Raw genomic sequence first — 25,373 nt, 5'->3', positions numbered from 1 at the left:
TTCTTAAAATAAAGAAAGGAGAACCCGTTCTGCAAGAGACAGAGCAGAACACTGCCAGCTGCCTGGCTCATTGAAGGATCCGGATCATGTCGGACGCGACTTAGTGTGTCAATTGCCTTATTTTCCTCCGTTCGATTGATCTGAAGGTTTGAAGGACCAGAGATTTTTCCTTCCTAAAACAACACCGCGCCCCTGGTCAACCTTCTAGAAAGAGGAAAACGCTTTTGCCCAACCTCCAGTGTAATAAAAATAAACCCTAATATTATTCAAATATTAATTTTTGTCTTTAATTTTAATGAGCCTGGGTTTTAAAATGAGAAATAAGATAGTACCAAGAACAAATGGGGATCAAGGTAAAGGAAAAGAAAAAAGAAGAAGAAGAACACATGGTGAAAAATGGCGGCTTCCATAAAATAGCCAGTCATTCGGACCAATCTGATGGAGGAGAACCAAGCAATTCACACACTCGCCATTTCTTGCATTTACATTGATCCGCCAAAAAAACAAACAGGGTACTGCAAGAAAAAATGAAAGAGCACGAGAAGCAAGGGCACGAGGGCAAATCCTGACTGAAAAGTTTATATTATAGATTAAAGTTCTTTGACTTTGTGTTCCTCTAATAAAAATTGAAGCTGATTTAATCTTATTTTTTTATTCATGCCCTCGGAATGGCCCTGTCGGTTTCCACAGGAATACGGATTCAAACAAAACGCTAAACGACAAGCATCGAAGCAAGCAGTCGTCCGACACTGTGCTATGTTGCGTACCTAAGGACGAAGTAAGAACCATTCCATCGGCCTCGACATGTGATGTGGAGGATACGAACTTGGACACGAAAAGTTCCAGCTAACCTCGCCAGTCGCCACTCCATTTTCCAAAACTCGGTCCCCAAGAATGCGCACTCATCGATCACCACCCTTACTTTAACCATAACCACGCTCTTTTCCGCTAATTAAACTCACGTAATAGTTAAACATCTATAATTTTATTGGCTTTGCGACTTTCCCATTTTATCATATCTTCGTCTGCCGTCTGAAAAGTTGAGAACTTGGAAAGAGAAAACAAGAAAGAGATTGAGCTCAACCCCAGCCGCTTGAGCTAGGCACACACTGTCTCGGTGACGCATAAAGCCAGACGGCCCCAGCGATTTCCGCCGGGATCTCTTTATTTGGGCTTTTTTTCCGGTTCAAGTTTTGTGGATGATTTGTTCGTCAATTTGACGGTTAGATCACAGGTCATTTGCCGGCGAGAGTTTTCTGGTGGGTATGATGTGGGTCTGACTTTCGTTTTGTTTTCTGAGCCGAGAAAGCTTTATTTTAAGGTATTGGCCTATTGGGTTTAATCATTGAGTTCTTTGGTTAATGTGAATTTTGGTCAGACACCCATAAGAGCTGTTAGGTGGTGGGTTAATGAGATAAAGGTGAGGGGAAAAAATTTCAGATTGACTGGTAGATGTAGAGAGGGAGAGCCAGAGAGAAGCTGAGATAGAGGAGAAACCCTAAGGAAAAAAAGGGAAGAATTAGAACTTCATTCCCAAAAGGTTGCTTTGCAACTCTGAGGTAAATCCCTAAGATTTTCCCTCTTTGTCCGCTAGATTGATTTCGTAGCAACCCAGAGAAATTTTCGGTCCCCATGCCAGTTGATTTGGATAATTCTTCAACAGCTTCAGGGGAAGCTAGCGTCTCTTCCTCTGGCAATCAGACTGCTCCTCCAAAGTCCACTGCTAAGAAGAAGAGAAATCTTCCTGGAATGCCAGGTAGGAACAAATAAACTATCTGTGATTTAAATATCTGTCCGTTACCTTTTCTTTAACTGAATCTTCGGTATTTGGGGATGATTCAGATCCAGACGCGGAGGTGATTGCACTGTCTCCGAAAACCCTTTTAGCGACGAACCGATTCGTGTGCGAAATCTGCAACAAAGGATTTCAAAGGGATCAGAATCTTCAACTACATCGACGGGGCCATAATCTGCCATGGAAGCTGAGGCAGAGGTCCAGCAAGGAGGTGAGGAAAAGAGTCTATGTCTGTCCCGAGCCAACCTGCGTTCATCATGATCCCTCCAGAGCTTTGGGTGATCTCACCGGAATAAAGAAGCATTTCTGTAGAAAACATGGTGAAAAGAAGTGGAAATGTGACAAGTGTTCAAAGAAATATGCGGTTCAGTCAGATTGGAAGGCTCACTCGAAAATTTGTGGCACCAGAGAGTACAAATGCGATTGTGGGACTTTGTTTTCAAGGTTTTTGGGGCTATCCTTGCTCTTATTCCTCTCTCTGTTTTCTGCCGTCACTTTTTGAGATTTGGGGTTTGTGAATCTTTTTCTATGGTTGGTTTTGATTTTTTGAAGGAGGGATAGCTTCATCACACACAGGGCATTCTGTGATGCGTTGGCAGAGGAGAGCGCAAGAAATCAGACTCAGCCTCAGACTCAAACCCAGACGCAAGCTCCTGAGAAGCCTAATTCAGAGTCAGACCCAAAAATGATGAGCGGCGATTCATCCCCTACAGTTCCTGCGCCGGCGCCGGCGCCACCGCCACCGCCGCCTCCCCCACCACCTACATCCCCGCCTCCTGCTCCTCAGTCGAATAGTGCCATCCCATCTACCTTGCGGACGAAAAATCCAGGTAGGTATAAACCGATTTTGGATAATATACGATCGTTTTGGTCCGCTTTCGTCTGATGTGATTTAGTTAAACCAGACAACAGAACATTTGTTGTTTGTTTCTCTCGAAAACCTTTGGAGTTTAGTAGTTTTTGTCTGTTATCGTCCTTTGTTTTCATCTGTATATCTATCATAACAGTGGAGTAGGTGATCTGAGATTCGGAAAGCTATTAAGTAACAAAAACGAACTGCCAAAATACGCTGTTCGGAACTGTGATCTAAACTATGCAATTGTTGACAAAGGAACTCAAAAGATTTAAAAGTTAAAAAGAGAAAAGCCTTGTTTTTGTGGGGAGAGGGGGAGTGGGTTTTTATTAAAGGAAACTATTATTTGTTCGTTTCTTCTGAACTTTAACATATAAAAAACAAAGGCTTAACCTTTTCCAAACTTGTACGTTCCCGGTGGCCGCTTTTGCTCCTCTCTTTTCTCTGTTGTTCATCAGTCGTAACTTTAATGTGGTTATGGTTTTTCAGAGATGCCAGAAAATCATTCACAGATCATAGAGGAACCACAGGCCACTACTGCACTAAATGGTAGCTGTAGCAGCAGTACTAGCTCAACCAGCAATGGCGGCACCAGCAGTACTGTATTTGCAAGTTTGTTTGCTTCCTCCACTGCATCCGGAAGCATGCAACCTCCTCAACCTCAAGCTCCTCCTGCATTTACTGACCTAATACGGGCCGTGGCTCGCCCAGATCGTCCTGCAGAGCTCTCAGGGCCTTCATCTTCAGAACCCATTTCTCTCTGCCTCTCCACTAGCAATGGGTCGTCAATCTTTGGAACAGGAGGGCAAGAACGTCGCCAGTATGCCCCACCACCACAGCCAACTATGTCCGCCACTGCCCTACTACAGAAAGCCGCCCAAATGGGTGCGGCAGCAACAAATGCTTCATTGCTTCGCGGGTTGGGTATAGTGTCATCGTCCTCGCCGCCTTCATCATTAAGCTTGCAAGATAACGTGCCATGGGGTCAGAGGCAAGTAGAGCCAGAGAATGCCTCTGTTCACGCAGGGCTTGGGCTTGGACTCCCATGTGATGGTGGATCTGGACTGAAGGAGTTGATGATGGGAACGCCCTCCATGTTCGGTCCAAAGCACACGACCCTAGACTTTCTGGGATTGGGGATGGCTGCTGGTGGTGGCACCCCTACCGGTGGCTTGTCAGCACTCATCACTTCTATTGGCGGTGGTCTGGATGTGTCTGCCACAGCAAGACCCTTTGGTGGCGGAGAGATTTCAGGTAAAGATATTGGGAGGAGCTCGTGACATTTTCTGTTTGTAATCTTCCTACAATCTGGGGTAAAGATAAGATGTGATGTGATATGCCCCAAAAGCTGGAAAGGACTGTGTTCATAGTAAATGAAAACGGCCAGATTACTAAGTACGGTGGATTGCGGATTTGTGCAAGCTTATATAAAAACCCGATTGTGTTTAAGTGTTTTTGCAACAATAGGGCATCTCTGATGATCAGGTCTACTCCATATGTATGATGGGCATCTGCAATTTTGGTCATTTTGTGAATGCCAATAATGAATCATTTGGTACATAGCTGTAGCTTTGTAGGCATAAAATCAGGAAACTTTGATGATGTTAGTTTCCGCCAAGTGTTGATTATTGTTGTCACAAGGTGGATTTGGACGTATGCCCATTGGCGGTAAGTGTTTTAATAATTATTTTGCTGGAGAATGCGCCCTGTCATCATCTAGTGTGATAGAGACTTTGTATAGCATTGAGCTTCTGTTGCCTTTTTTTCCTATTTCAATTTTCCCAGGGAAAGAGAAAAAGAAAGGCAAGACTGATGTGAGCTTTCTCCCTTCTCTGCATGTTTTGCTTCATCATCAATAAAGCTGTTAAAATGTTAATGGAGTCTTTGACCTGCAGTGTCTCCTGTGGAACACACAGCTTCGTTCTCTTGCCTTTAGCCTGATTCAGTGCACCAGGGATGTGTGCATCCAAAGTGCATTTAAGAATGATGATGATGATAAAAAAAAGTAGAGAACATTTAGTTCCTTCAATTGACGACACATTCCTTCATATTTGCTATACTCGAGTGCTAAAGAAAAATGAGGAATCTTTTTAAAATGATATAAAACGGGAAACTTTTGAACTTTTGAATGAAATCAGTCTGCACTCCATGTAATTCTGCGAAAATGACTAAATCCATGGGTCTGCAAATTAAAGGATCGAATGCGAGTTCAAATATCGATCCTAATAACTGGTCAGGGAGTTAACCACTGGCAGAAAAATTCGATGGGTGAATTCATCGAATATTATAATTAATTAACAGTTATATTTAGGTGCTATTCTTTTTTCCTTCTTGGTTATACTAATAGAATATTAAGCTATTCAATCGTGTGATAAGGTCATAATGGGGAGGAGGCCGGTGATCGTTGTTTTGTTCTCATAATAAAGTCATATTCAATCTCTTCTGCTTGTTGGTAAAAAAAAAAAAGGTCAAAAAAAAAATCTTCAGCGTTCCCTTTTTTCGCCGCTTTGATGGTTTGGTGTTAGAAAATGGTTTACCCTTTCACAAGTCTATCGTTCCTAATTTTAATAGCTATGGTTAAAGAATGAAAATGACAGTGAAATGGGAGGCATTTAATTGGTGCAATTATTAATATTAATTTTTCAACTTTAACCCGTGGTCTAATGGTTGAGAACAACGAGGCATACAATCGTTTTCAGTAACAGTTAAGTTTCCCCAATGATGCAATTCCATGTTGTATAACTATAAGGCAGCATTTGCCAGGATAAACATCGTTATTTTTTAACGTTTGGAGGTGGTAACCGGAAAATTGCACGGACCAGAGCTGGGAAAAGGGGAGATTGAAGAACAAAAGGAGAAGGGAAACAACCATGGTTGAACAGAGCATGCCGCCAAGGGAAAAATAAACAGGGATTGTGATGGGTGATGAACCTTGGAACGGGCATGCCCTTTATTCCAACCTCCTTATTCTTCATTTGACGTACAATAATAACTACTAATGTTTCATAGTCTAATTTCAACTGCTTGAACTTACCAATCCAGCTCTTTTTTTTTTTGGGGGGGGGGGGGGACAAAAAGGAAACATGATGTTATAGAGGGGAAGGCATTCTGGTGTGGGTAGCCACCAAATGAGTTGTATCTGACTGATGGATTTTTAATGCCACATGTGTTCACATAACAAGCAATATGAAAGGGAGAAGAATTTTGCATGGTCACGCCTCTTCTTTTCTTGTGTACTACTCCTACTTTTCTACTCGCACCATATCTGGTCGCAATCCCTCTTTCACCGGACTAAACTTAATTATAGTCCAACATTAGTAACGTGCCAACTTAAAATACCTCTGATATGTTGTGTTTTGTTAGGTCAGAGTATATCCATTTTACACTCACAGACAATATAGTTCCAACCTATGGCACTTCTCGACGCATCACGTGCAAAACCATACGTATAATTTTTTGTTCGGAGTTCTCATGTCGATTGTTGCGAAAGAAACAAAAGTGCGTATAATAATATTCACAAAGTGAATGGACTGCCTTTGCGGTTTGCACTACCCAGGATGTGGTCGATATTTTATTATTGTCGACGTGCCACTTCGATATTGACAAGAGCTTCTTTTTTCTTTGACGGGCATAAATGCTCACATGGCAAGTTGGGCTCCTTTTTGATGCGGTTGAGGCCTTAAAATAATCTCCCCATCCAACAAAACTTAAATAAAATATACTTAAATACAGAAAATATTGTAATTTATTGCACAGCGTCCTACTATTCCAATGGCTATATCTGATGCAAAGCGGTGCTTTGAAAACCGAATTAGTCATTAGTCTAGCTTGAAGATCAAATTTGTTTAAATATGCGTGGAATAATTCAAATAAATAATTTTAAACTATGTTTAAGATTAAGGAAATACAAACTTTTAGGATTTCATTGTGTTCATTAGATCATATTATAAGTAGAGTTAAAGTACATTCCCCCCCCCCCCCGACATTATTCCCAGACAAGTTATGGGAACACTAAAGAAGTTACACAGCGATGTAACATAAAAAAAAAGTATTGGATAAAGAAAAGTGTTTTGACTAGTATTAATAATTAACTCGATGTGGTAAAAAAAAATCATTAACTCGATTGTAGCTGTTGTAAAAAAGGAAACGTTCTATCAATTTTTAAAGATTATGTTATACACTGCTCAATCTTTTTTCAGATGCTCATAAATTTTCGGTGATGCTTTCAAATTAAAAATATCAAAGTTACACCAATAAGGGTTGGATCTAGTGAAAGGGGTTAGTTTCTCACAATGTGGCGAACCGAAGTTCAAATTTCCACTAGAAGAGGTGTTCATATTTAGTGCCTGACAATGCTTTGAATAGGGCTGCCTCTAATAGAAAAATACCTATGTTTAAACAAAACAAAAAAAATCAATGTTACGCCTTAAAATCATATCCATAGTCTACAAGAAATAACAATATTTCCAAATCGTTGCTCTTCTTTGCTTTGCATAGCATTTTAATATCATTTTGATCTTTATTATATACTACCTCCGGTCCTAATTATAAGAGCCAGTTGACTAATTTGAGGAGATTAAGAAAGTAAGTTGAGTTAGTTATTTGTCACAAATAGGTATTGTATTTCCTAAAATATCCTTACTAATCAAGTATATTGACTAGAATTATCATTATTAGAAGAGTTACTTTGGAAAAAAATATATAAATATGAGAGACAAAATAGATTGGGATCTTATATTTATGATCAAAATAAAAGTCAAACAGGATTTTATATTTAGGACCGGAGGTAATATATATAAAAAAAATACCGCACCTTGCTCCAGGCCCATTGTATTTTGGGCAATTGCGCCTCATATACTATTTGGGCTTCTTAGGCATTTGATGGGCTTATTCAGTGGGGGCCCAAAAAATGCTTTTATTTATTCTTCCCATGAAAAATAAATAATTGTAACTAACAAGAGTTAGTCTAGTTGACAAAGAGTCAGCTCATAACCCATAAGATCGTGAGTTCGAATCCCACTACTGATGTGAGGACTTTGTTGGTGGGCGATTTATAAATATATCTGTAAGTGCTCTTTGAGCCTGGAGGTATGTCTTGGTCCTGGTGAGCTCTCGGGACCCAACTCATATAAACTTTTTTTTACCAAAAAAAAAAATTGTAGATCCAGTGAATTTAATGATCAACTAGCGACATTCGGAAAAAAAACTTGATCGCAACTGAAATATGGATTCCAGCGTGTACATGTATTATTTTATTGAACTTAGTACAAATCTTCAGGAAAAATAGATCCATGATAATATTTCTTACTTAAAAAATTTTAATATCAAGAAAGGATAAAATAATCAAAATTAACACGGGTATAATTTTTAAAAAATAAAATATTTATATCGAGAAAGTATAAAATATTTTATGAATCATAGAAGAGTTGACAGTATGTCTTTTATTCTATGATAATAGAAAACATATTTCCTTAGTGTCCATTTATGGGACACGCTTTATTTACACGAGAGAAGTAGAAATTTTTTTAATAACTGAAATGATGTCCACTAAATATATCAGGATAAGGAAAGCCTCTCACATATCCCATTTTTCAAATCTCGTCTTAATGCACTGTGTGTAAGAGGAGGACAAAAAATGAGATAGTCATATCCGAAATGAATCGAGCTGTCAAAGGATCTTAATACGACTGTGTTCACCATTTTGCCCAGTTAAAACTGAACATATATTTCACGCAGTTCAGTGGCTACCACCTTTTATATCGGCTACAAAAGATTCCAAAATCTGGTGATTCGTCACAATCACGGCAGTCAGAATTTCAAGGAAACAATATTCCAATCCCATCTAACTTCTAAGCATACCATTGGTCAGAATTTCAGATTTTATTATGGATAAACATAATACATAGGAAAAATTGTAAATAAAGACCCCTTAATATGTAACATTATGATTTGGGACTCTAAATTTAAAAAATAAAAAATAAGGACCGGGTCTTATTTTTACAAATATGAAATGTAAGTGAAATGTCTAAAATGTCCTCAATCAAATTGTGATTTGGTTTATTAAAGTAAACTTGTCATTTCTTATAATCAATTTGTTACTTGGCATATCCTCAGCTAAGTTGTGATTTGATCTACTGAAGTTGTCATTCACTAAAGTGAACTCGTTATTTGGCTGATGGATATTTCAGACATTTTATCATGATTTCATATTTGTAAAAAGAAAGATCGGGTCCTTATTTATTATTTTTTAAATTTACAATCCCAAATTATAATTTTATATATTAGGAGGTCTTTATTTGTATTATTTTCCTAATACATGTCAATTTTCCAACCAACAGAAGAAGGAGGAGGGCTTTGAAGTTTGTCAATGCGTACTCCATGAGGGGACAGGCCAAGAGAAGGAAATGTTTTTGAGAATCGAATTATTGTATTTTTTACGGTGGAAATGGGAATTATATCCCGATAAATGATAATGGGACAATTGGGCGGCACACACGACGCGAGACACGAAGGAAATAGCGACGTAGGCACCATTCAATTGAAACTTGAAACTCTTATCTCCCTCCCATTTTTTCGTTTCGGCGTCTGTGGACCTAGCGAGGTGCAGGAGATTAAGAAGATCCAGTTCTGCCTATCTTCGAAGCTTTCTTCCGAAAATTCCCTCTTCTGCTCTATTTATAGCGCGTTTCCTCACTTCCTTATCTGGTAAGCCTACTCATCACTCTTCAAATTCCCTCTCAAATCCTCTCCTCCACTGTTCTTGCATAAAGTTGCTTTCTTCCCTCATTAGCTTCTTTTTATTTGATGCTACTCATTACTTATTTCCCTCTTGATACATTGCGTTTTTCTTTATCCATCTTGCTTTTTATTTATGAGAATTTCGCTTCCATAAACAGCAGTCGGTGTAGGAATTATGAAGTGATTTTATCGGGCACAATACATTATAAATGAAACAGTGCCATTTCAAAATTACGCGGATAGAAATTGAAAGGAAAGGAATTGTAGTAGATTCTTAGCTTAGCTGAACTCTCGAAACTTTTGCCCCCCGTGGGCAATGAATTCTTGGAAACTAACTCTAAATAAATCCAAATACTTGGCACTTTTTCCTCTCCAAGAATGGTGAAATCCTATTAAAGTACTAGCATCACAAGTTCAAGTTCAAATCCTATAAAATACCAATGAATTAACATCAATTTTCATTGGTCTTGACAATTAATAAAATTTAAATTCTCCCAAAAATAGGTCAGAACACTTATATATTTTTCCTCTTTTTCCTGAATTGGACGATTGAAATTCTCCTGGTAAGGCCTGGTGGGGAGTTTCCGACTTGGGAAGGGAAAGATAGAATGAAAGACATTGCGGTCTAAGTAACACACAAGGTTTGGAGAGAAACTGAATTAAGAAAAACTTTACACAAGGAAAAAGATGACTCCTGGCATTCTCTCAGCCTAAATGCTACCTTTTACTATTGTATTCAAAAAGCAATAAGTTGGCATCAAGCGGTGCTAGGATCGTTGTGCAGAAATTCAGCCTTTTCTCTTTTCTTACTACATTCACCTTCATTCTTATCAGACATTACTTGCTGTCCTTCAAGAGAATCAATGGCTGCTTCAACTTCCAAAGCTTTCTTGGGTGATATCTACGTGGATGATATCGCCACAAGTTGCAGCAGTGCACTGGACATCGTCACAAAGCATACTGGTGTTTACTTCAAAGACAGAAGCCGTAAAGGTTGCCTGCGAGCTAATGTCGATATTAGAAGGCCAGAACCGTTGTATCGTCCTCTAAGTTCTCGATATTCTGTTTTTCATGCTAATTGGAGGAAGCAGAACTCTAGCTTGCGTCATGGGCCATGGCTGAAGAATTTCTCTGTTACCTCTCCTGCTTGCTTCTCAGCAGGGCCGGCACAAGAAGTGTCATGTGATGGCAGCACTCCTGATGACCAGCTTGCAAATTCTTCCCTTTCTCTTGAGCAGTATGTGATCTTTTACTCTTTACTTTTTGCTGACTCTTTAAGTGATTTTCCATGGGAGTGCAACATGCTTTATGTTAAATTGTGACCAGTTAAATGCGTGGCTTCGTCAATGAAGGAAGAATGCTGTGATTATCCCCCCCCCCCCCCCCCAAAAAAAAAAAAGAAACACACACACACACAAAGGCACTGTCAAAACTGACATGTTCTGAGAGATTTTACTTTCAGACCCATTGGAAGAGAGAGGACCTTGAAGCTGGTTTCAGGATCATGCTACCTACCTCATCCAGCTAAGGAGGAGACGGGTGGAGAGGATGCTCATTTTATTTGTTCAGACAGACAAGCAATCGGTGTTGCAGATGGTGTAGGAGGCTGGGCAGATGTTGGAGTTAATGCAGGAATTTTTGCCCGTGAACTTATGTCTAATTCAGTAAGAGCAATTCAGGAGGAACCACAAGGTTCTATCAATCCGTTGAGGGTGTTGGAGAGGGCTCACTCAAGTACAAAGGCCAAGGGTTCATCAACAGCTTGTATCATTGCCCTTACTGAGGAGGTTTGATTTTATATATACATGTGTGTGTGTGTGTGTTTGCATACGCTTTCACAAGCCGTATGTTCTCCATTTTTTTCTTGAACAAATTAACGAGACTACAAATGGGGAGGAATGAGAGCATTTTTAGCTTTTTTATACTAGAGATAAAAAATGAACCCAAGAACAATATGCATGCATGAAGAAAGCAAAATTTTTTTAGAGTAACAACAGAAGCATAATGGAACTAATACAGGGCGAGCATAAAAAGAGAATGACTGCATACGCATAATCTAATATGCTTAATTTCTCAAGATTGATTAATCATGTTGAGTCTGCGTCTTGACTGACTGAAGAGCATTTATTCCGGCGTTCCATCAGATTATATTTACAAGTAAACTGGGGCAGTGTCTTTTCTTGAGTTAAAAGAGTAACATCAGCTGATTTATTCTTATCATGTTTGGCTTCATGGTCCAGGGACTACATGCTATTAATCTGGGTGACAGTGGATTCGTTGTGGTTAGAGATGGACACACCATTTTCAAGTCCCAATTTCAACAGCATGGCTTTAATTTTACATATCAATTGGAGAGTGGCAATGGAGGCGATCTACCTAGCTCTGGCGAGGTAAACTCACCGGCTAGCATCACTCTTGAGATTCACCTTTTGTTGGCTTGACTTCTGTACTATTTTTAGGGAGTATTGTACACATTACCGATACAAATTTTCATTGCATTATTTCCATGGCACGGGCCGCTGTCATTATGGAGCACAGTAACCCAACTCTTTGACCAATGTCATGGTTAGTAGTTAATATATGGAGGAAACCGAGGAAAAAAATTTGGCATGTAAGATGATAGTCTTTTGGATAAGAATTTTTCTTTTGGAGGCTAGTCTGTGTCTGGTGGGACGGGTGGAAACTAGAGAGAGGAGTGACATTGTAAGACATTTCAATTGATAGAAGTAAGGTGCATCTCATTTATAATTATCCCTCGCTACCACCGTTCCAAGTACGTATGAGATGATTATTATTTCAAATCTCAAATGAGCTCTAGTCTTTTTCGCCCAGTATAGTTTCCCCCGTACAGAACAGACCCTTAAGATACCGTCTGAGGAGCTCTGGTTTGCTCCCAGGAACTATGATCCTACGGTTATCCCCTAAGAGGCCCTGCAGCGAGATGAAGCTTATGTCTTCCTAAAATTTGGGGAATATTTGACACTGAACTTAGCATATCTTCTGCAATAATGTATCCAGGTTTTTACGATCCCTGTTGCCCCGGGAGATGTTGTCATTGCTGGTACCGATGGACTGTTTGACAATTTGTACTACAATGAGATTACTGGGATTGTTGTAGAGGCAGTAAGGGACAGGCTAGAACCCCAAATTGCTGCTCAGAAGATAGCAGCACTAGCTCGTCACAGGGCACTGGACCAGAATCGGCAGACACCATTTTCGGCTGCCGCTCAAGAGGCTGGGTTCCGCTATTATGGTGGCAAGCTTGATGACATTACAGTTGTTGTATCGTACATAACAGAGCACAATTAGTGCGTGAGTATATCTCTAATCCTTACTTTTACCTTAGCCTGTATAGTCATATATGTTTAGTTGCTATTCAGCTAGCCCAGTCCAACATTAGTTTCCCCTTTTGACCTGCATGGTCCTCTCTACTTGTATTTTTTCACTTGAATTGGAGTTGCTAGTGTTGAACATGAACAATTTTGTTGTTTAATTTCTTGAAAGGCCGTTACGTTTCATGCCCTTCTCTGATCCCGCCGCATGCTAGAAAAACTGCAACGGAAGCTTAGTTATACTATTATGCACTAATTTCCTGTGGGCAAGTAAGCAGACTGCCTAAACTAGATACTGGATCCCGTGCGTCTGACTATATCCAGAGTAAAACTTTTTTGACACAGGCCAAGGAGCTAGGTAGTTGATAGACTTGAAGGGGATAAAAGTTTTCTAATCTTTTTCAGGTACCTCATTTTTGCAGACGTCTTGAGTATTTGATTTGAAAAGAAGCTGAACATCTATATTCCATTACGTTGACATGTTACTAAATTGAAGGAAAATATAATTTTTAGTTCTCAAACTCTCCCCTCATTATCCATTTAGTTTGTGAACTTTGATTTTTTTAGGATATGTATCATTCTATTAGAGATATCGTCGGGTACTAATTGTAAGTGCTTTTTTTAATAGGCATTCGAATATTGATTTGATATATTGTGAGTAATTAGCCTTTTCTGCTAAATTCAACCCCGTTAGTGTGAACTTTGATTTATTATGACTGAATCATAATTTTATCGAGTCAAGTAACAATAGGGATTGAGTTTTGAGTTAAGAAAATATAAAAAATACAAGGAATGAGTTGTTTTGAGTTTAAAAGTTAAATCAATCGCCGAGAAAAGATATTCTTTCCCTTTAATTTTGTTAAGTAATATTAATTTATTTTTGACATTTGAGTTATCGCTTGTAATTCCTATCCTAGTATGTCTATATCCTTAATAAAAGAATATTTCGAAACACTAATAATAAATTTAAAGAATCATTTTGAAATGTTTAATAATAAATACCCCACATACTAAAAGGTAAAAAAATAATTAAAACAAATGAATTTGAGGAACAAGTTGACCCCAAAAAAAATTACTGTTAAATTTTAATCATCTTAGTGAACAAACTAGTATAAATTTCTTAGTTTCCTTAGAATTTTGAGGATTTACGAAATGCGTGTACTCTCAAATATATAATGAACGTCAGTCAGTATTACTTATTTGGACACCAAAAATCAAGAAATCTTGCATTTATATGTTAGACTATGTCTATCTTTTATAATCCCCTGAAATCTCGTTGTTTTTCATGCTCTACTATGACTCGCATCACATGCCATGACCCTAAATAAAAATGAAATAGACAGTTAATATCAATAGAAAAGAAGCGGTATAAACCGCACAGTTAATTCTTCTATTACTTGCAATGCATGAAACCACCCAAACCTAGTAATAACAATATATGATGCATTTATCTCAGCTTCATTTTTTATTTATTTTTTTATCTTGCTCTTGTTAACCTTCCTGCTTCTCCATCTTCTTGCTGTCTTCTAGCTTGTTTATGTTCCTTTTATGCTTCTTTTTTTATACCTCCTTTTTCTTTCTTCATGGTCCTTTCTAGCGTGCTTATGCTCCTTTTTTGCTTTCACTTGTTGCTGTCCCATAGCTTGCTCTTGCTCCTCTTTTGCTTCTTGACGATGCCTTCTTTCTTCTTCCTCTCTGACTTGCTTTTGCTTCTTGCTGGCTCCTAGCTTATGTTGCTCCTCTTCTACATCTTATTGTTGACGCTTCTTTTCCCTTCCTTCTTGTTCCTTTCTACCTCACTTTTGCTCCCTTTTTTTCTTCTTCTTATTGTCTCTTAATTTGCTCTTGCAGTACCTCTTGTTCTTCTTCCTGTTGCTGCCTTCTTTCCTTTTTCTTCTTCTTCCTTTCTAGCTTGTCCTTGCTCCTATTCTGCCTTTTCTTCTTACTGTCTGCTAGATTGTTCTTTCCCCAACTCCTCCTCTTGTTGACGCTTTCTTTCTCTTTCTTCTTGTTCTTTTTTAAACTGTTCCTTCTCTATTTCTACTTCTTCTCGCTTTCTTCTAGCCTGCTCTTCTTCAATTTTAGCTTGTTTTTGTGAACGTCTCCTTTTCTTTTCTCCTTGTTCATTTCTGGCTTGCTCTTGCTCCTTCTCTGCTTCTTCTTGTTGTTGCCTTCTGGCTTATTCTTACTCCTCTTTTGCTTCATCATGTTGATGCCTCCTTTCCCTTTCTTCTTGTTCCTTTCTAGCTTGCTTTTGCTCCTTTTCTGCTTCTTCTTCACGTTGTCATTTGTCTTGCTCTTGCTCTTCTTTTTGACATGTCCTTTCCCTTTCTTCTTGTTCCTTTCTAGCTTGGTCTTGCTCCTTTTCCGCTTCCTCTTCTTGCTGTCTTCTGGCTTGTTCTTGCTTCTCTTTTGCTTCTTCTTGTTGATGCGTCCTTTCTCTTTCTTTTTGTTCTTGTCTAGCTCGCTCTTGCTCCTTTTTCAATTCCTTTTCTTTGTATCCCCTTGCTTGTCCTTGCATTTGTTTTGCTTCTTCCTTTTGTTGCCTCCTTTCCCTTTCTTCTTGTTCTTTTCTACCATGCTCTTGTTCCTCGGTTGCTTCTTCTTCTTGATGTCTTCTCACTTGTTCTTGCTCTTCTTCTACTTCTTCTGTTTGATGCCTCCTTTTTCTTTTTTCTTTTTCTTTTCTACCTTGCTTCTGCTCCTTTTTTGCTTCTTCCTCTTGTTGTCTCCTAGCTTGTTCTTGTAGCTCTTCTTCTTCATCCTGCTGACGCCTTCCTTCCTTTTCTTTTTGTTCCTTTCTAGCTTGCCCTTGCTCCCTTTCTGCCTTTTCTTCTTGTCGTTTGCTAGCTTGTTCTTTCTTTTCTTCTTCTTCTTGTTGCTGATGCTTTCTTTCCCTCTCTTCTTGTTTCTTTTTAGCTTGTTCCTGCTCTATTTCTGCTTCTTCTTCTTGCTCTCCTCTAGCTTGTTCTTCCTTATCTTTAGCTTTTTCTTGTTGATACTTCCTTTTCCTTTCTGCTTGTTCCTTTTTAGTTCGTTCTTGCTCTCTTTCTGCTTCTTCTTCTAGCTCTTTCCTAACTTGTTCTTCTTCTCTTTTAGCTTGTTGACGCTTTCTTTCCTTTTCTTCTTGTTCCTTCTCCCTTTTTGCTTCTTCTTCTTGTTTTCTGGCTTGTTCTTGCTCCTCTTTCACTTCTTCTTGTTGATGCCTCCTTTCCCTTTCTTCTTGCTCTCCTCTAGCTCGTTTCTGCTCTATTTCTGCTTCTTCTTCTTGCTTTCTTTTAGCTTGTTCTTCCTCCTCTCTAGCTTCTTCTTGTTGATACTTCCTTTCCCTTTCTTGTTTCTTTTTAGCTCGTTCCTGCTCTATTTCTGCTTCTTCTCCTTGCTCTCTTCTAGCTTGTTCTTCTTTTTTAGCTTCTTCTTGTTGGTGCTTTCTTTTCATTTCTTCTTGTTCCTTTTTAGCTCGTTCCTGCTCTGTTTCTGCTTCTTCTTCTTGCTCTCTTCTAGCTTGTTCTTCCTCCTCTTTAGCTTCTTGTTGTTGACGCTTTCTTTTCCTTTCTTCTTGTTCCTTTTTAACTTGTTCTTGCTCTTCTTTTGACGCCTTCTTTCTTTTTCTTCTTGTTCCTTTCTAGCTCGCTCTTGCTCCCTTTCTGCTTCTTCTTGTTGATCTCTCCTTTCCCTTTTTTGTTCCTGTCTAGCTCGTTTCTGCTCTGTTTCTGCTTCTTTTACTTGCATTTTTTTAGCTTGTTCTTCCTCCTTTTTAACTTCTTTTTGATACTTTCTTTCCCTTTCTTCTTGTTCCTTTTTAGCTTGCTCCTCTTCCATCTTTGCTGCTGCTTCTTCCTCTCTTCTAGCTTGTTCTTCCTCGTATTTTACTTCTTGTTGACACTTCCTTTCCCTTTCTTCTTGTTTCTGCTCCTTTTTTGCCGCTTCTTCTTGTTGTCTTTTAGCTTGTTCTTGCTCTTCTTTTTGACGCCTTCTTTCTCTTTCTTTTTGTTCCTTTCTAGCACGCTCTTGCTCCCTTTCCGCTTCTCCTTTTTTCCGTCTTCTGGCTTGTTCTTGCTTCTCTTTTGCCTCTTCATCTTGTTGCCTTCTTTCCGTTTCTTTTTCCCTCCTTCTTTCTTCCTCCTTTTTTTCTTGTTTTCTCTTTGCCTCTTCTTGCTCTTTCTTTGCCTTTTCTTCTTCTTTTTCTCTTCTCTGATCTTCCTTCCTTTTTTGCTTTTCTTCTGCCTGTCTCTTAGCTTCTTCCTCCTCTCTCATTTTCTCTTGTTCTTTCCTTTGGGCTTCCTCCTCTGCTCTCTTTTTAGCTTCCTCTTCCGGTCTTCTTTTCTCCTCTTCTCTTTTTCTCGCTTCCTCCTCTTGTCTCTTTTTTTGCTCTTCTTTCCTTTTAGTTTCCTCTTCACCCCGTCTCCTGTCCTGCTCTTCTCTCCTTATTTCCTCTTCCCTCTCTTTGGCTTCCTCTATCATGATCTTTTCCTCTTCCTCTGCACATGATCCACACTCTAATATGATGGGTCCTTCCTGAGAATGCAAAAGTTGCTTTATTGTTGTGTCGCTCACATTGAAAGATGCAGCCAATATGTGCTTATCTATGGTCTGTAGCACTGATCTCTTTCCCGCCAAAAATTGAGGATAGGTCTTCTTCGTTGTGGTACTAAAGCCCAGAAAAACGAGAGAGTCATTGTTGAAAGACATCTGAGCCATTGGACGAAACCTAGGTACCATGAAAAAATCACCCTGCTTCACCTTAAACCTTGTGTTTTGGCATTTAAACTTGTCCATATTGCTGCTCCCGCATACCACACGAACCATGCCTTCCCCTTCCAATACCACTGCTATCTCTGTTGCCAGTGGATTCCAATGTGGCCCCATCATTGCTCCCTTGTTTATTAATTGTCACCCAGAATTTTAGTTAACATTAAAATAAAAAAAAATCAAACACAAAAGTTCAACCGAAAAGGAAAACCAAATTAAGTTGAACCACTAACCGCGGTCAAATTCACCATCAGGAAGCCAATGTTGATATGTTTTAATGATTTCAAATGTTTTTGGGTCACCATGAGGCTCCATCCATAACGGTTTTTAAAATCAGGTTGTTTGTCAAAAACGTTATATTTCCCGGGTTTATTGTTGTTGGAGGACACGTCAATGGCAGTCTCACCACCAAATACTCCGTTTAGAATCCAAGCCTCCAATTTCAATATATTGTTCTTCTCCTTCGAAACAGCATGCACTATTGCAGGGGTCTTAGTTTTCTCTGAAATTTCTGCAGCCAGTTCTTCCGGCACCTTCCCAAAAAAAAAAAAAACACCACCAACGATTGCCCGTGATTAACAACTGTGCCAGCTCATGTGAGAATAGACTACTTGTGCTCTGCTAGAACTTAATAAAAATCTGTATTTAAATTTTCCTTTCTGCTTTTTGATTAATTCAATTTAGAGATTTAGTTATATAGATACCCCAAAAGCTGCTTGCATGATTTTCTGATCGAAGCCTCCGACCAGTTCACTGATTCTGGAATAAGCACCAATTGCTGGGTCCTGTGTTCACGGTTCAGGTTAAAGAAACAGCTAACAAAGCATTAGGGACTTCGTTAGTAGAATTTATGTAAGTTCAATTAAATGACGTCTGGACAACTTGAGAAGCCGATCTTACGTAATGGTTATGAATGGAGTTGGGGAAAATTGCGAAAATCCGAAGTCTCTGTCTTTGTGCCTCCAAGTTGCTCTGTAAATAGAAAACAAAACCTGCTCCAAGCATGCAGATGTCACCTTGACGTAGATTTATCGTTTTACTATTGCCATCATATGCCCAAATCAGCCTTCCACTCCCTGAAACTCAGGCAAATCAACGTTGTGATGAGGTTAGTTCATGCCATGTCTCGTGCTCTTGAAAAGGGGCCGAGTTCTTCTATTTTGCCTTTGGCAGGTATCAAAGCCGTCACTATCTTCATCCAAATGAGATTACTGAGTTTCGGAGTTCAAGTTCGTGGTAACGATACTAGCATATCCTCAAAAACAAGTCTTTCGTGCAAAAAATGAGAGTTCTACTGAATTAAAATTGTATTATCAGTAAATGTCAGTCGTTATTACCGGTTGGCAATTTTAGATCACTGAAGTCCAAACATTGTTGACTGTTTTAGTAAAGAAAAAAGCTTAGAATATTATTTGGGTATGAGTGAAGAATGAAATATGCCCAAAGGAAGATAGATAAAAGCAAAATTAGGATGAAAATAAAGAGCCTAAATCGAGGAAGGTACCTGTGTGAACATAGAAGAGCATGTCTGCATGAAGAAGAACAGGAAGGAAGAGAGAGTTGGGTTCGAGTTTAAAGAACTGAAGATGGAAGGGTAGTCTGTGTCCATCTTTGACGTCAATGGCAGACACCTCACCATATTCAGTGCTTGTTATTGTTCTCCACTCAGATTTCCCCATCACTGGACTCTCGTCCTTCGCGGAATTATCAGAACTCGAAACCTTCCCATAAAAGGAAAGGGTGAGTAGCAAGAAGAACCAGAGAAATGAAAATGGCGAAGCCAGGAAAGCTCTTTGATGCTTCATTTCTGAAATTCAGTTTGCTTTCGGGCTTACCAAAAGTAGCATGCTCTATATAGGAAGAGTGTCAGAATTTTGAATGGCACGTGTTCTTGTTGCTCGACACGTACAAATAGATTGTACAAATGGCAGACTGCATGCCTATACTGCATGAGTCCAACTTACATTTTTCCTTGCCATGCCGTCTGTGAATTCAAGTTGTTGAGTTTACTCACTGTGATCCCAAATCTAATCTAATTTATGGATTAGCTTCCTGACGATATTCTGAACAACTCATTATAACATCGCTGGAATTATTTAAAAAACAAAAAACAAAAAACCGAGGTAACCATGAAATTTCGTACCCTCAGTTATAACTTGATGAAATTAAGAAAGGAACAGACCTTGAATATTGACAACTCAAGGCGCAAAAACTTGAATCTGTCATTTTCATGGGTGCGACTGGGGAGGGTAGTCCATTTAGGATGCCAGTCCAGTTGTTTCATCCCATATTTTCTGTTTGCAGAACAATATTGTGGATATATACAATTTCTTAATCTTTTTTTCCCCCCCTAAAACAAGTATGCAGAGGAGAAAAGGAAAGCTACATGATAAAAGCCAGGCTCCTCAAACTACGTAGGAGAAATCTTCTATCAAGAGGAAAGTGAAGAGATAAAGTGAAGATCTTGAGGCACCCGCCTGTCAAGTGTCAAGTAACAGCTTCGTAATGAAGATCTTTGCTCTTTGCTTGATTTTTTCCAAAATAAATAAGTTTAAATACAAATTTAGAATAGCGTAACGACTAATTCATAATTTTCTTTCAATGGATTTATTCATAAATTTTGATTCAGTACAATTCATTCTTAATAATTTATTGAAGAGTTCAAGAATTATAGAAACGAAGTTAGAGTAAGTTAAAAGACCGTAAGAATTGAATTGTTTCAAGTTAATATTTAAGGACGGAATTAGTAATTCAAATCCAAATATAATAATAATACAAGGACGGAATTAATAATTCAAACCCAAATATAATAATAATACAATAAGTTTCATATTTCTATAAATAAATATATGATTGTTGATTAAATAATACATTCATCATACTATTATTAGAAATAACTAAAGTGTTGAAACTTTGTTAATAAAATTTCAAGGAGATAAAATCAGGTGAATTCCATCTTCAGCATGTGAGGTTGACTTATCCGGCTATAGAATTGATTTCCAAGAATGGCTGGTAGTCTCCCGTTCATGTCCCATGTGTGAATCATGATAGGAAAAAAGAACTTGCAGACCTCTTAGGTTCTCGAGCTTGCAGACCACTTAGGTTCTCGAGCTTGCATATAGGATTTGGGAAATACTTGGTTGCGTATGTTGATGAAGACAGGGACAAATCATCACTGTTTCAAGAGGTCATGGATAAGTTAGACAAAATGCTCCAAGCTTGAGAATCTTTGTTACTGCCCCAAGCAGGAAAATTAGCCTTGATAAAGCCGATTTTAACTTCTGTGCTACTATATCCCATGTCCTGATATGCTTCCCTGGTGCCATGCCATCGACATGAAAATGGCCATTTTTTCTACGATAGCTATAGAATTAATCTTTTACGTCGGAGGAAGTTGCGTTATGATAAGAAAATAGGAGGCTTGGATCTTGATGATACTCAGCGCATTAACAAAGCTATTTTGGCTGCAAAGAGTCTCATACGGCGTCGGCTTCTACCATTAAACCAAAATATCTGTCACCTTTGCTTGATATTTCTCTGTAACAGCAATCATGCTCATGAAGGGTGTTGATCTAACGACTCAAAGATTAGGCCGGGGAATAGGCAATGGCAAGAGCACTTCTGTGTTTAGTCACCTGTGATGGCTAATGTAGTCAGGTTAGCCTGATTCTTATACTGCATGAATATGAGAAGTGGAATGAGAACATTTTGAATTCTTGTAGTCCAAAAATTATGGTGGACTAATTCTCATATTGCCCTTTTCATTTCGATGCTCAAGGGTCCAGAGAACGGCTTAATATAACCATACTGCATAAGAAAAGTGAATTATGATGGTGGTCCTCAATTAATTCCCACAACGTCTCTTGCTGGGTGGTTTAATGTCATGCGTTTATTAACAAGGTTGGGAGAATGGATTGTTTAATTTTGGTCAAAATCAAAATGAACAAAGAGCTATTGACAGAAATTTTCCGTAGATTGAGAGCACAGTGAGTGGCAGTTAGGTGAGCTTTGGTTATCATTCATAGATGGCACCGTAATCCTTCACTCCCGTCCCACTTCATCGGCATTAGGTTCGGGAAGCAGAGGTATGTTAAGATCTGAAAGGCCAGATCTGTGGTGTCTTGCCCATCCCGTCCCCAGCAGCTCAGGTCATTGATCATATTAGATTTTGACTTTAATGGTTTGGTTTCTGACACTTCACTCTATAGACGTGTGCTTCTTGTCCATCGTCTGGGTGTTGAACTTCTTGTAATTGGAAAAACATGAAAATATGCGTATAATCTTAATTATAAGATTTCGTTTATACGTAAGACCAAGACCGGGAGTAGTATTAAACTTAAATCCACATCTCCTAATCAAGCTTAGACTGACCGACTTTATGAAAGCCCAAATCACAGCAACAGCATAATGCATAATTAATTATAGAAACTTCGGGTTAGTGTCATCGCCACATAGAGTGGATAGAAGATACCCAACTACCATCTCTTTCTTAAAATTTAAACATTCATTGCATCCTCTCTCTCTCTCTCGCGCGCGCGCGCACACACGAGCACACACCAGGCTTATTTGTTTGTTTATTTCAATTTCGGAGTGGAGTACAGTGGAGACCTCCTTAAACCCTCTTAATTCCTCTATTGCAATTAATACAGACGCATCCTTCTGATTTCTTCCTCTCCTTCACTTCCTGGGCCTTCCTCCTCCTCTCTCCTTCTGGCTTCTTCCTCTGCCTCTCTCCTTGCCTCCTCTCTCTCCTTCTGGCTTCTTCCTCTGCCTCTCTCCTTCTGGCTTCTTCTTCCTCTCTCCTTGCCTCCTCTTCTCTCCTTCTGGCTTCTTCCTCTGCCCCTTTCCTTGCCTCCTCTTCTCGTTTCCTTGCTTCCTCCTCCTCTCTCCTTCTAGCTTCTTCCTCTTCTCGTTTCCTTGTTTCCTCCTCCTCTCTCCTTCTAGCTTCTTCCTCTTCTCTTTTCCTTTCCTCCTCTTCTCGTTTAGCTTCTTCCTCTTCTCTTTTCCTTGCTTCCTCCTCCTCTCTCCTTCTAGCTTCTTCCTCTTCTCTTTTCCTTTCCTCCTCTTCTCGTTTAGCTTCTTCCTCTTCTCTTTTCCTTGCTTCCTCCTCCTCTCTCCTTCTAGCTTCTTCCTCTTCTCTTTTCCTTGCTTCCTCCTCCTCTCTCCTTCTAGCTTCTTCCTCTTCTCTTTCCTTTCCTCCTCCTCTCTCTTTTTCTCCTCTTCTCGTTTCCTTGCTTCCTCCTCTTCTCTCCTCTTCTCCTCTTCCCTCCTTTTGGCTTCTTCTATCATGATCCTTTCCTCTTCCTCTGCGCATGATAGACACCCCAATATGATGGATCCCGCCTCCGATTTCAAAAGCTGCTTAATCGTTCTGTCACTCACATTGAAAGACGTAGCCAGTATGCGCTTATCTATAATGTGCAGTACCGACCTCTTTCCCAATAAAAATTGAGGATATGTCTTCTTCATTGTGGTGCTAAAGCCCAGAAAAACCAGAGAGTCATTGTTGAAAGACATCTGAGCCATTGGATGAAACCTAGGAACCATGAACACATCTCCCTTCTTCACCTTGAACCTCATGTTTTGGCATTTCGACTTGTCCATGTTGCTGTTCCCACATACCACACGAACCATGCCTTCCCCTTCCAATACCATTGCTATCTCCGTTGCCAGTGGATTCCAGTGTGGCCCCATCATTGCTCCCTTGTTTATATAGTCATTACCCAGAAAATGAGTTAATTAATATAACAAAAACAAACAGCCTGAAAGCTTAACACAAATGAATGTGAATCACTAACCGCCGTCAAATTAACCATCAGGAGGCCAATGTTGATCTGCTCCAATGATTTCAAATTTTTTTGGGTCACCATGAGGCTCCACCCATGACAGTTCTTAAAATCAGGATCTTTGTCAAAAACGTTAATTGTACGAGGTTTATTATAGTTGGAGGACACGCCAGTGCCAATCTCACCACCTAAGACTCTGTTTAGAATCCAAGCCTCCCATTCTAACATTTCCTTTTTCTTAGTTGACACTGCATGCACTATTGCAGGGGTCTCAGTTTTGTTTGAAATTATTGCGGCCAGCTCCTCCGGCACCTTCAAAAATTAAAAAACGCCAACGATCGCGGTTTTGATCAATAACTAAGCCAGCTCCTGAGAAATATAACAATAGACTACTTGTTTCCTTTGCTAAAGCTTGATAAAATCTGTATCTGAATATTTACTTTGTGCATTCTCATCAGCTCTATTTTTAGAGATTTAGTTATATTTATATACCCCAAAAGCTGCTTGCATGATTTTTTGGTTGAAGCCTCCGACCAGTTCATTGATTCTCGAATAGGCACCGATCGCTGGGTCCTGCGTTCACGGTTCAGGTTGAACAAACAGCTAACAGCGCTTAGGAACTTCATCAGTACAGAAATGTGACTTCAATGAAAGGACATATGTGGACACTATGAGAAGCTGATCTTACGTAATGGTTATCAACCGAGTTGGGGAAAGCTGCGAAAATCCGAAGTTTCTGTCTTTCTGACTCCGAGCTGCTCTGTAAATAGAAAACAAAACCTGTTCCAATCATGCAGATGTCACCTTGACGTAGATTTATGGTTTCGGTATCACCATCATATGCCCAAGTAAGCTTTCCACTCCCTGAAACTCAGACAATCACCAACGTGGGGGTCAGGTTAATTCATATCATGCCACACGCTCTGAAATGGGGATTGAAAAATTAAAATATTGTTGTACAGTGCACAATGAAAGGCAAAGAGGAACTTCTTTCTGCTACTATAACAGTAAAGAAATTAAAAGAGCTTAGAATATTAAATTAGCGTACGAGTGAAAAATGAAATGCGCCCGAAGGTAACAACTAGAGGAAAACAAGTTCAGAATAGAGAACCAAAGTGGAGGAAGGTACCTGTGCGAACATAGAAGAGCATGTCCGCATGGAGAAGAACAGGGAGGAAGAGAGAGTTGGGTTCGAGCGTAAAGAACTGAAGATGAAAGGGCGATCTTTGTCCATCTTTGACGTCAATGGCAGACACCTCTCCGTATTCAGTGCTCGTTAATCTTCTCCACTGAGATTTCCTCATCACTGGACCCTCTTCTTCCTTCGTGACATTCTCAGATCTCGAAGCCTTCCCATACAAGGAAAGGACGAGTAACAAGAAGAACCAGAGAAATGAAAATGGCGAAGCCAGCAAAGCCCGATGCTTCATAGCTGAAATCAAGTCAATGTGCCTTTCGACATGCCATGGCTACGTAGCTGCTACCTCTTTATAGGAGGCGTCAAGATTTTGAGTGGCACGTGTTTTTGTTACTCGACACGTGTAAGGACATTGTACAGATGGCAGAGTGCATGCCTATCCTGGATGAGTCCAACTTTTTTTTTTAAAAAAAAAATCTGGCTATAGATGCATCCAATTTGTTGAGTTCACTTGGTCTGATCCCAATAACAGGTTCTCAGCAAGTTACGAAATTCGTGCTCACGAGTTCAAAATTGGTGATATTATGAATGAACCGAACTCGAGTTTGACAAATCAGGAAGGAAAAAAAAACTTGAATTTGTGAATTTGATGACTGCCCCGAGGGAGCGTAGTCCATTTGTATGTCAGGTGAGCTGTTTCACCCCTATTTCCTGTTTGCGGAGCCGTGCTACATTTGGAAAGTAGAAAAGTTGTTTCTTTTGAATATTGCTTTTCTTCTTCTCAATTATGTATTATTCATCAAATAGTGAATTAAATGTTGTGGGTACATTTTCCTTAAGATAGAGGGAAAAAACAGTTGTTTGGAATATGGATTAACGGATTCAATCCCCAGACTTCTTTTACGATTCTCTTTGGGCTTCTGTAGTTGACTGGTGTCGGGCCCAGAGCCGTTAACGAGTATTAATGAGCCCGACTTTT

General features: G+C 39.4%; 5 protein-coding genes across 6 annotated transcripts; 2 read left to right on the top strand and 3 right to left on the bottom strand.

Moving 5' to 3' along the window:
- The first annotated feature begins 476 nt into the window (after positions 1 to 476).
- On the top strand, positions 477 to 4,531 carry LOC114732504 (zinc finger protein GAI-ASSOCIATED FACTOR 1). The gene is made up of 4 exons (XM_028919778.1): positions 477 to 1,756; positions 1,843 to 2,239; positions 2,348 to 2,625; positions 3,138 to 4,531. The coding sequence occupies exons 1-4, from the start codon at positions 1,633 to 1,635 to the stop codon at positions 3,926 to 3,928; spliced, it is 1,590 nt and encodes a 529-aa protein (XP_028775611.1). The 5' UTR covers positions 477 to 1,632; the 3' UTR covers positions 3,929 to 4,531.
- A 4,583-nt stretch (positions 4,532 to 9,114) lies between these two features.
- Positions 9,115 to 12,905, top strand: LOC114732505 (probable protein phosphatase 2C 55). Of its 2 annotated transcripts, none has more exons than XM_028919779.1 (5): positions 9,115 to 9,353; positions 10,221 to 10,623; positions 10,849 to 11,173; positions 11,627 to 11,776; positions 12,405 to 12,905. In XM_028919779.1, the coding sequence occupies exons 2-5, from the start codon at positions 10,250 to 10,252 to the stop codon at positions 12,693 to 12,695; spliced, it is 1,140 nt and encodes a 379-aa protein (XP_028775612.1). In that variant the 5' UTR covers positions 9,115 to 9,353; positions 10,221 to 10,249; the 3' UTR covers positions 12,696 to 12,905. The 2 variants fall into 2 exon arrangements, with proteins under 2 accessions (XP_028775612.1, XP_028775614.1); XM_028919781.1 differs by having other exon boundaries at positions 9,116 to 9,353; positions 10,243 to 10,623.
- A 1,853-nt stretch (positions 12,906 to 14,758) lies between these two features.
- LOC114732526 (vicilin-like seed storage protein At2g18540) lies at positions 14,759 to 17,587 on the bottom strand. The gene is made up of 3 exons (XM_028919811.1): positions 16,946 to 17,587; positions 15,228 to 16,259; positions 14,759 to 15,139 (listed from the first exon to the last, which is right to left on the bottom strand). Exons 1-3 carry the CDS (start codon positions 17,585 to 17,587, stop codon positions 14,759 to 14,761), a joined length of 2,055 nt encoding a protein of 684 aa, XP_028775644.1.
- Positions 17,588 to 17,685: 98 nt separating this feature from the next.
- LOC114732524 (vicilin-like seed storage protein At2g18540) lies at positions 17,686 to 19,275 on the bottom strand. Its single transcript, XM_028919810.1, has 4 exons — positions 18,975 to 19,275; positions 18,371 to 18,546; positions 18,175 to 18,255; positions 17,686 to 18,003 (listed from the first exon to the last, which is right to left on the bottom strand). Exons 1-4 carry the CDS (start codon positions 19,273 to 19,275, stop codon positions 17,686 to 17,688), a joined length of 876 nt encoding a protein of 291 aa, XP_028775643.1.
- A 2,807-nt stretch (positions 19,276 to 22,082) lies between these two features.
- LOC114732523 (vicilin-like seed storage protein At2g18540) lies at positions 22,083 to 24,686 on the bottom strand. The gene is given in 6 exon segments (XM_028919809.1): positions 22,083 to 22,663; positions 22,666 to 23,173; positions 23,269 to 23,568; positions 23,749 to 23,829; positions 23,945 to 24,120; positions 24,386 to 24,686. Coding segments are annotated over 6 exon segments (1,947 nt in total).
- Between the last annotated feature and the right edge of the window lie 687 nt (positions 24,687 to 25,373).

The sequence above is a fragment of the Neltuma alba genome, unplaced genomic scaffold (assembly GCF_004799145.2).
Source record: "Neltuma alba isolate B1F8T4 unplaced genomic scaffold, ASM479914v2 tig00012917_pilon, whole genome shotgun sequence".
In the NCBI taxonomy this organism is placed as follows: Eukaryota; Viridiplantae; Streptophyta; class Magnoliopsida; order Fabales; family Fabaceae; genus Neltuma; species Neltuma alba.
Note: the sequence above shows the minus strand (reverse complement) of the source record. Positions and strands in the feature narration are given on the sequence as shown.

Bases quoted from the DNA above. Each gene is read 5' to 3' on its own strand.
- LOC114732526 (XM_028919811.1), bottom strand. From the start codon at position 17,587: ATGGGGCCACATTGGAATCCACTGGCAACAGAGATAGCAGTGGTATTG. The intron at 16,260-16,945 runs GCAGAAGAAAAG...AGGAAAAGAAAG, and splicing joins AGGAAGAAGCTAAGAGACAG to CGTCAACAACAAGAAGCTAA. The intron at 15,140-15,227 runs GCAAGGGGATAC...CGCATCAACAAG, and splicing joins CAAAACAAATGCAAGGACAA to AAGAAGCAAAAGAGAAGCAA.
- LOC114732504 (XM_028919778.1), top strand. From the start codon at position 1,633: ATGCCAGTTGATTTGGATAATTCTTCAACAGCTTCAGGGGAAGCTAGC. The intron at 1,757-1,842 runs GTAGGAACAAAT...GGGATGATTCAG, and splicing joins AAATCTTCCTGGAATGCCAG to ATCCAGACGCGGAGGTGATT. The intron at 2,626-3,137 runs GTAGGTATAAAC...ATGGTTTTTCAG, and splicing joins CTTGCGGACGAAAAATCCAG to AGATGCCAGAAAATCATTCA.
- LOC114732524 (XM_028919810.1), bottom strand. From the start codon at position 19,275: ATGAAGCATCAAAGAGCTTTCCTGGCTTCGCCATTTTCATTTCTCTGG. The intron at 18,547-18,974 runs GTACCTTCCTCG...CCTGAGTTTCAG, and splicing joins GCTCTTCTATGTTCACACAG to GGAGTGGAAGGCTGATTTGG. The intron at 18,256-18,370 runs GTAAGATCGGCT...CCGTGAACACAG, and splicing joins ACTCCATTCATAACCATTAC to GACCCAGCAATTGGTGCTTA.
- LOC114732505 (XM_028919779.1), top strand. From the start codon at position 10,250: ATGGCTGCTTCAACTTCCAAAGCTTTCTTGGGTGATATCTACGTGGAT. The intron at 11,174-11,626 runs GTTTGATTTTAT...TTCATGGTCCAG, and splicing joins TCATTGCCCTTACTGAGGAG to GGACTACATGCTATTAATCT. The intron at 11,777-12,404 runs GTAAACTCACCG...TAATGTATCCAG, and splicing joins ATCTACCTAGCTCTGGCGAG to GTTTTTACGATCCCTGTTGC.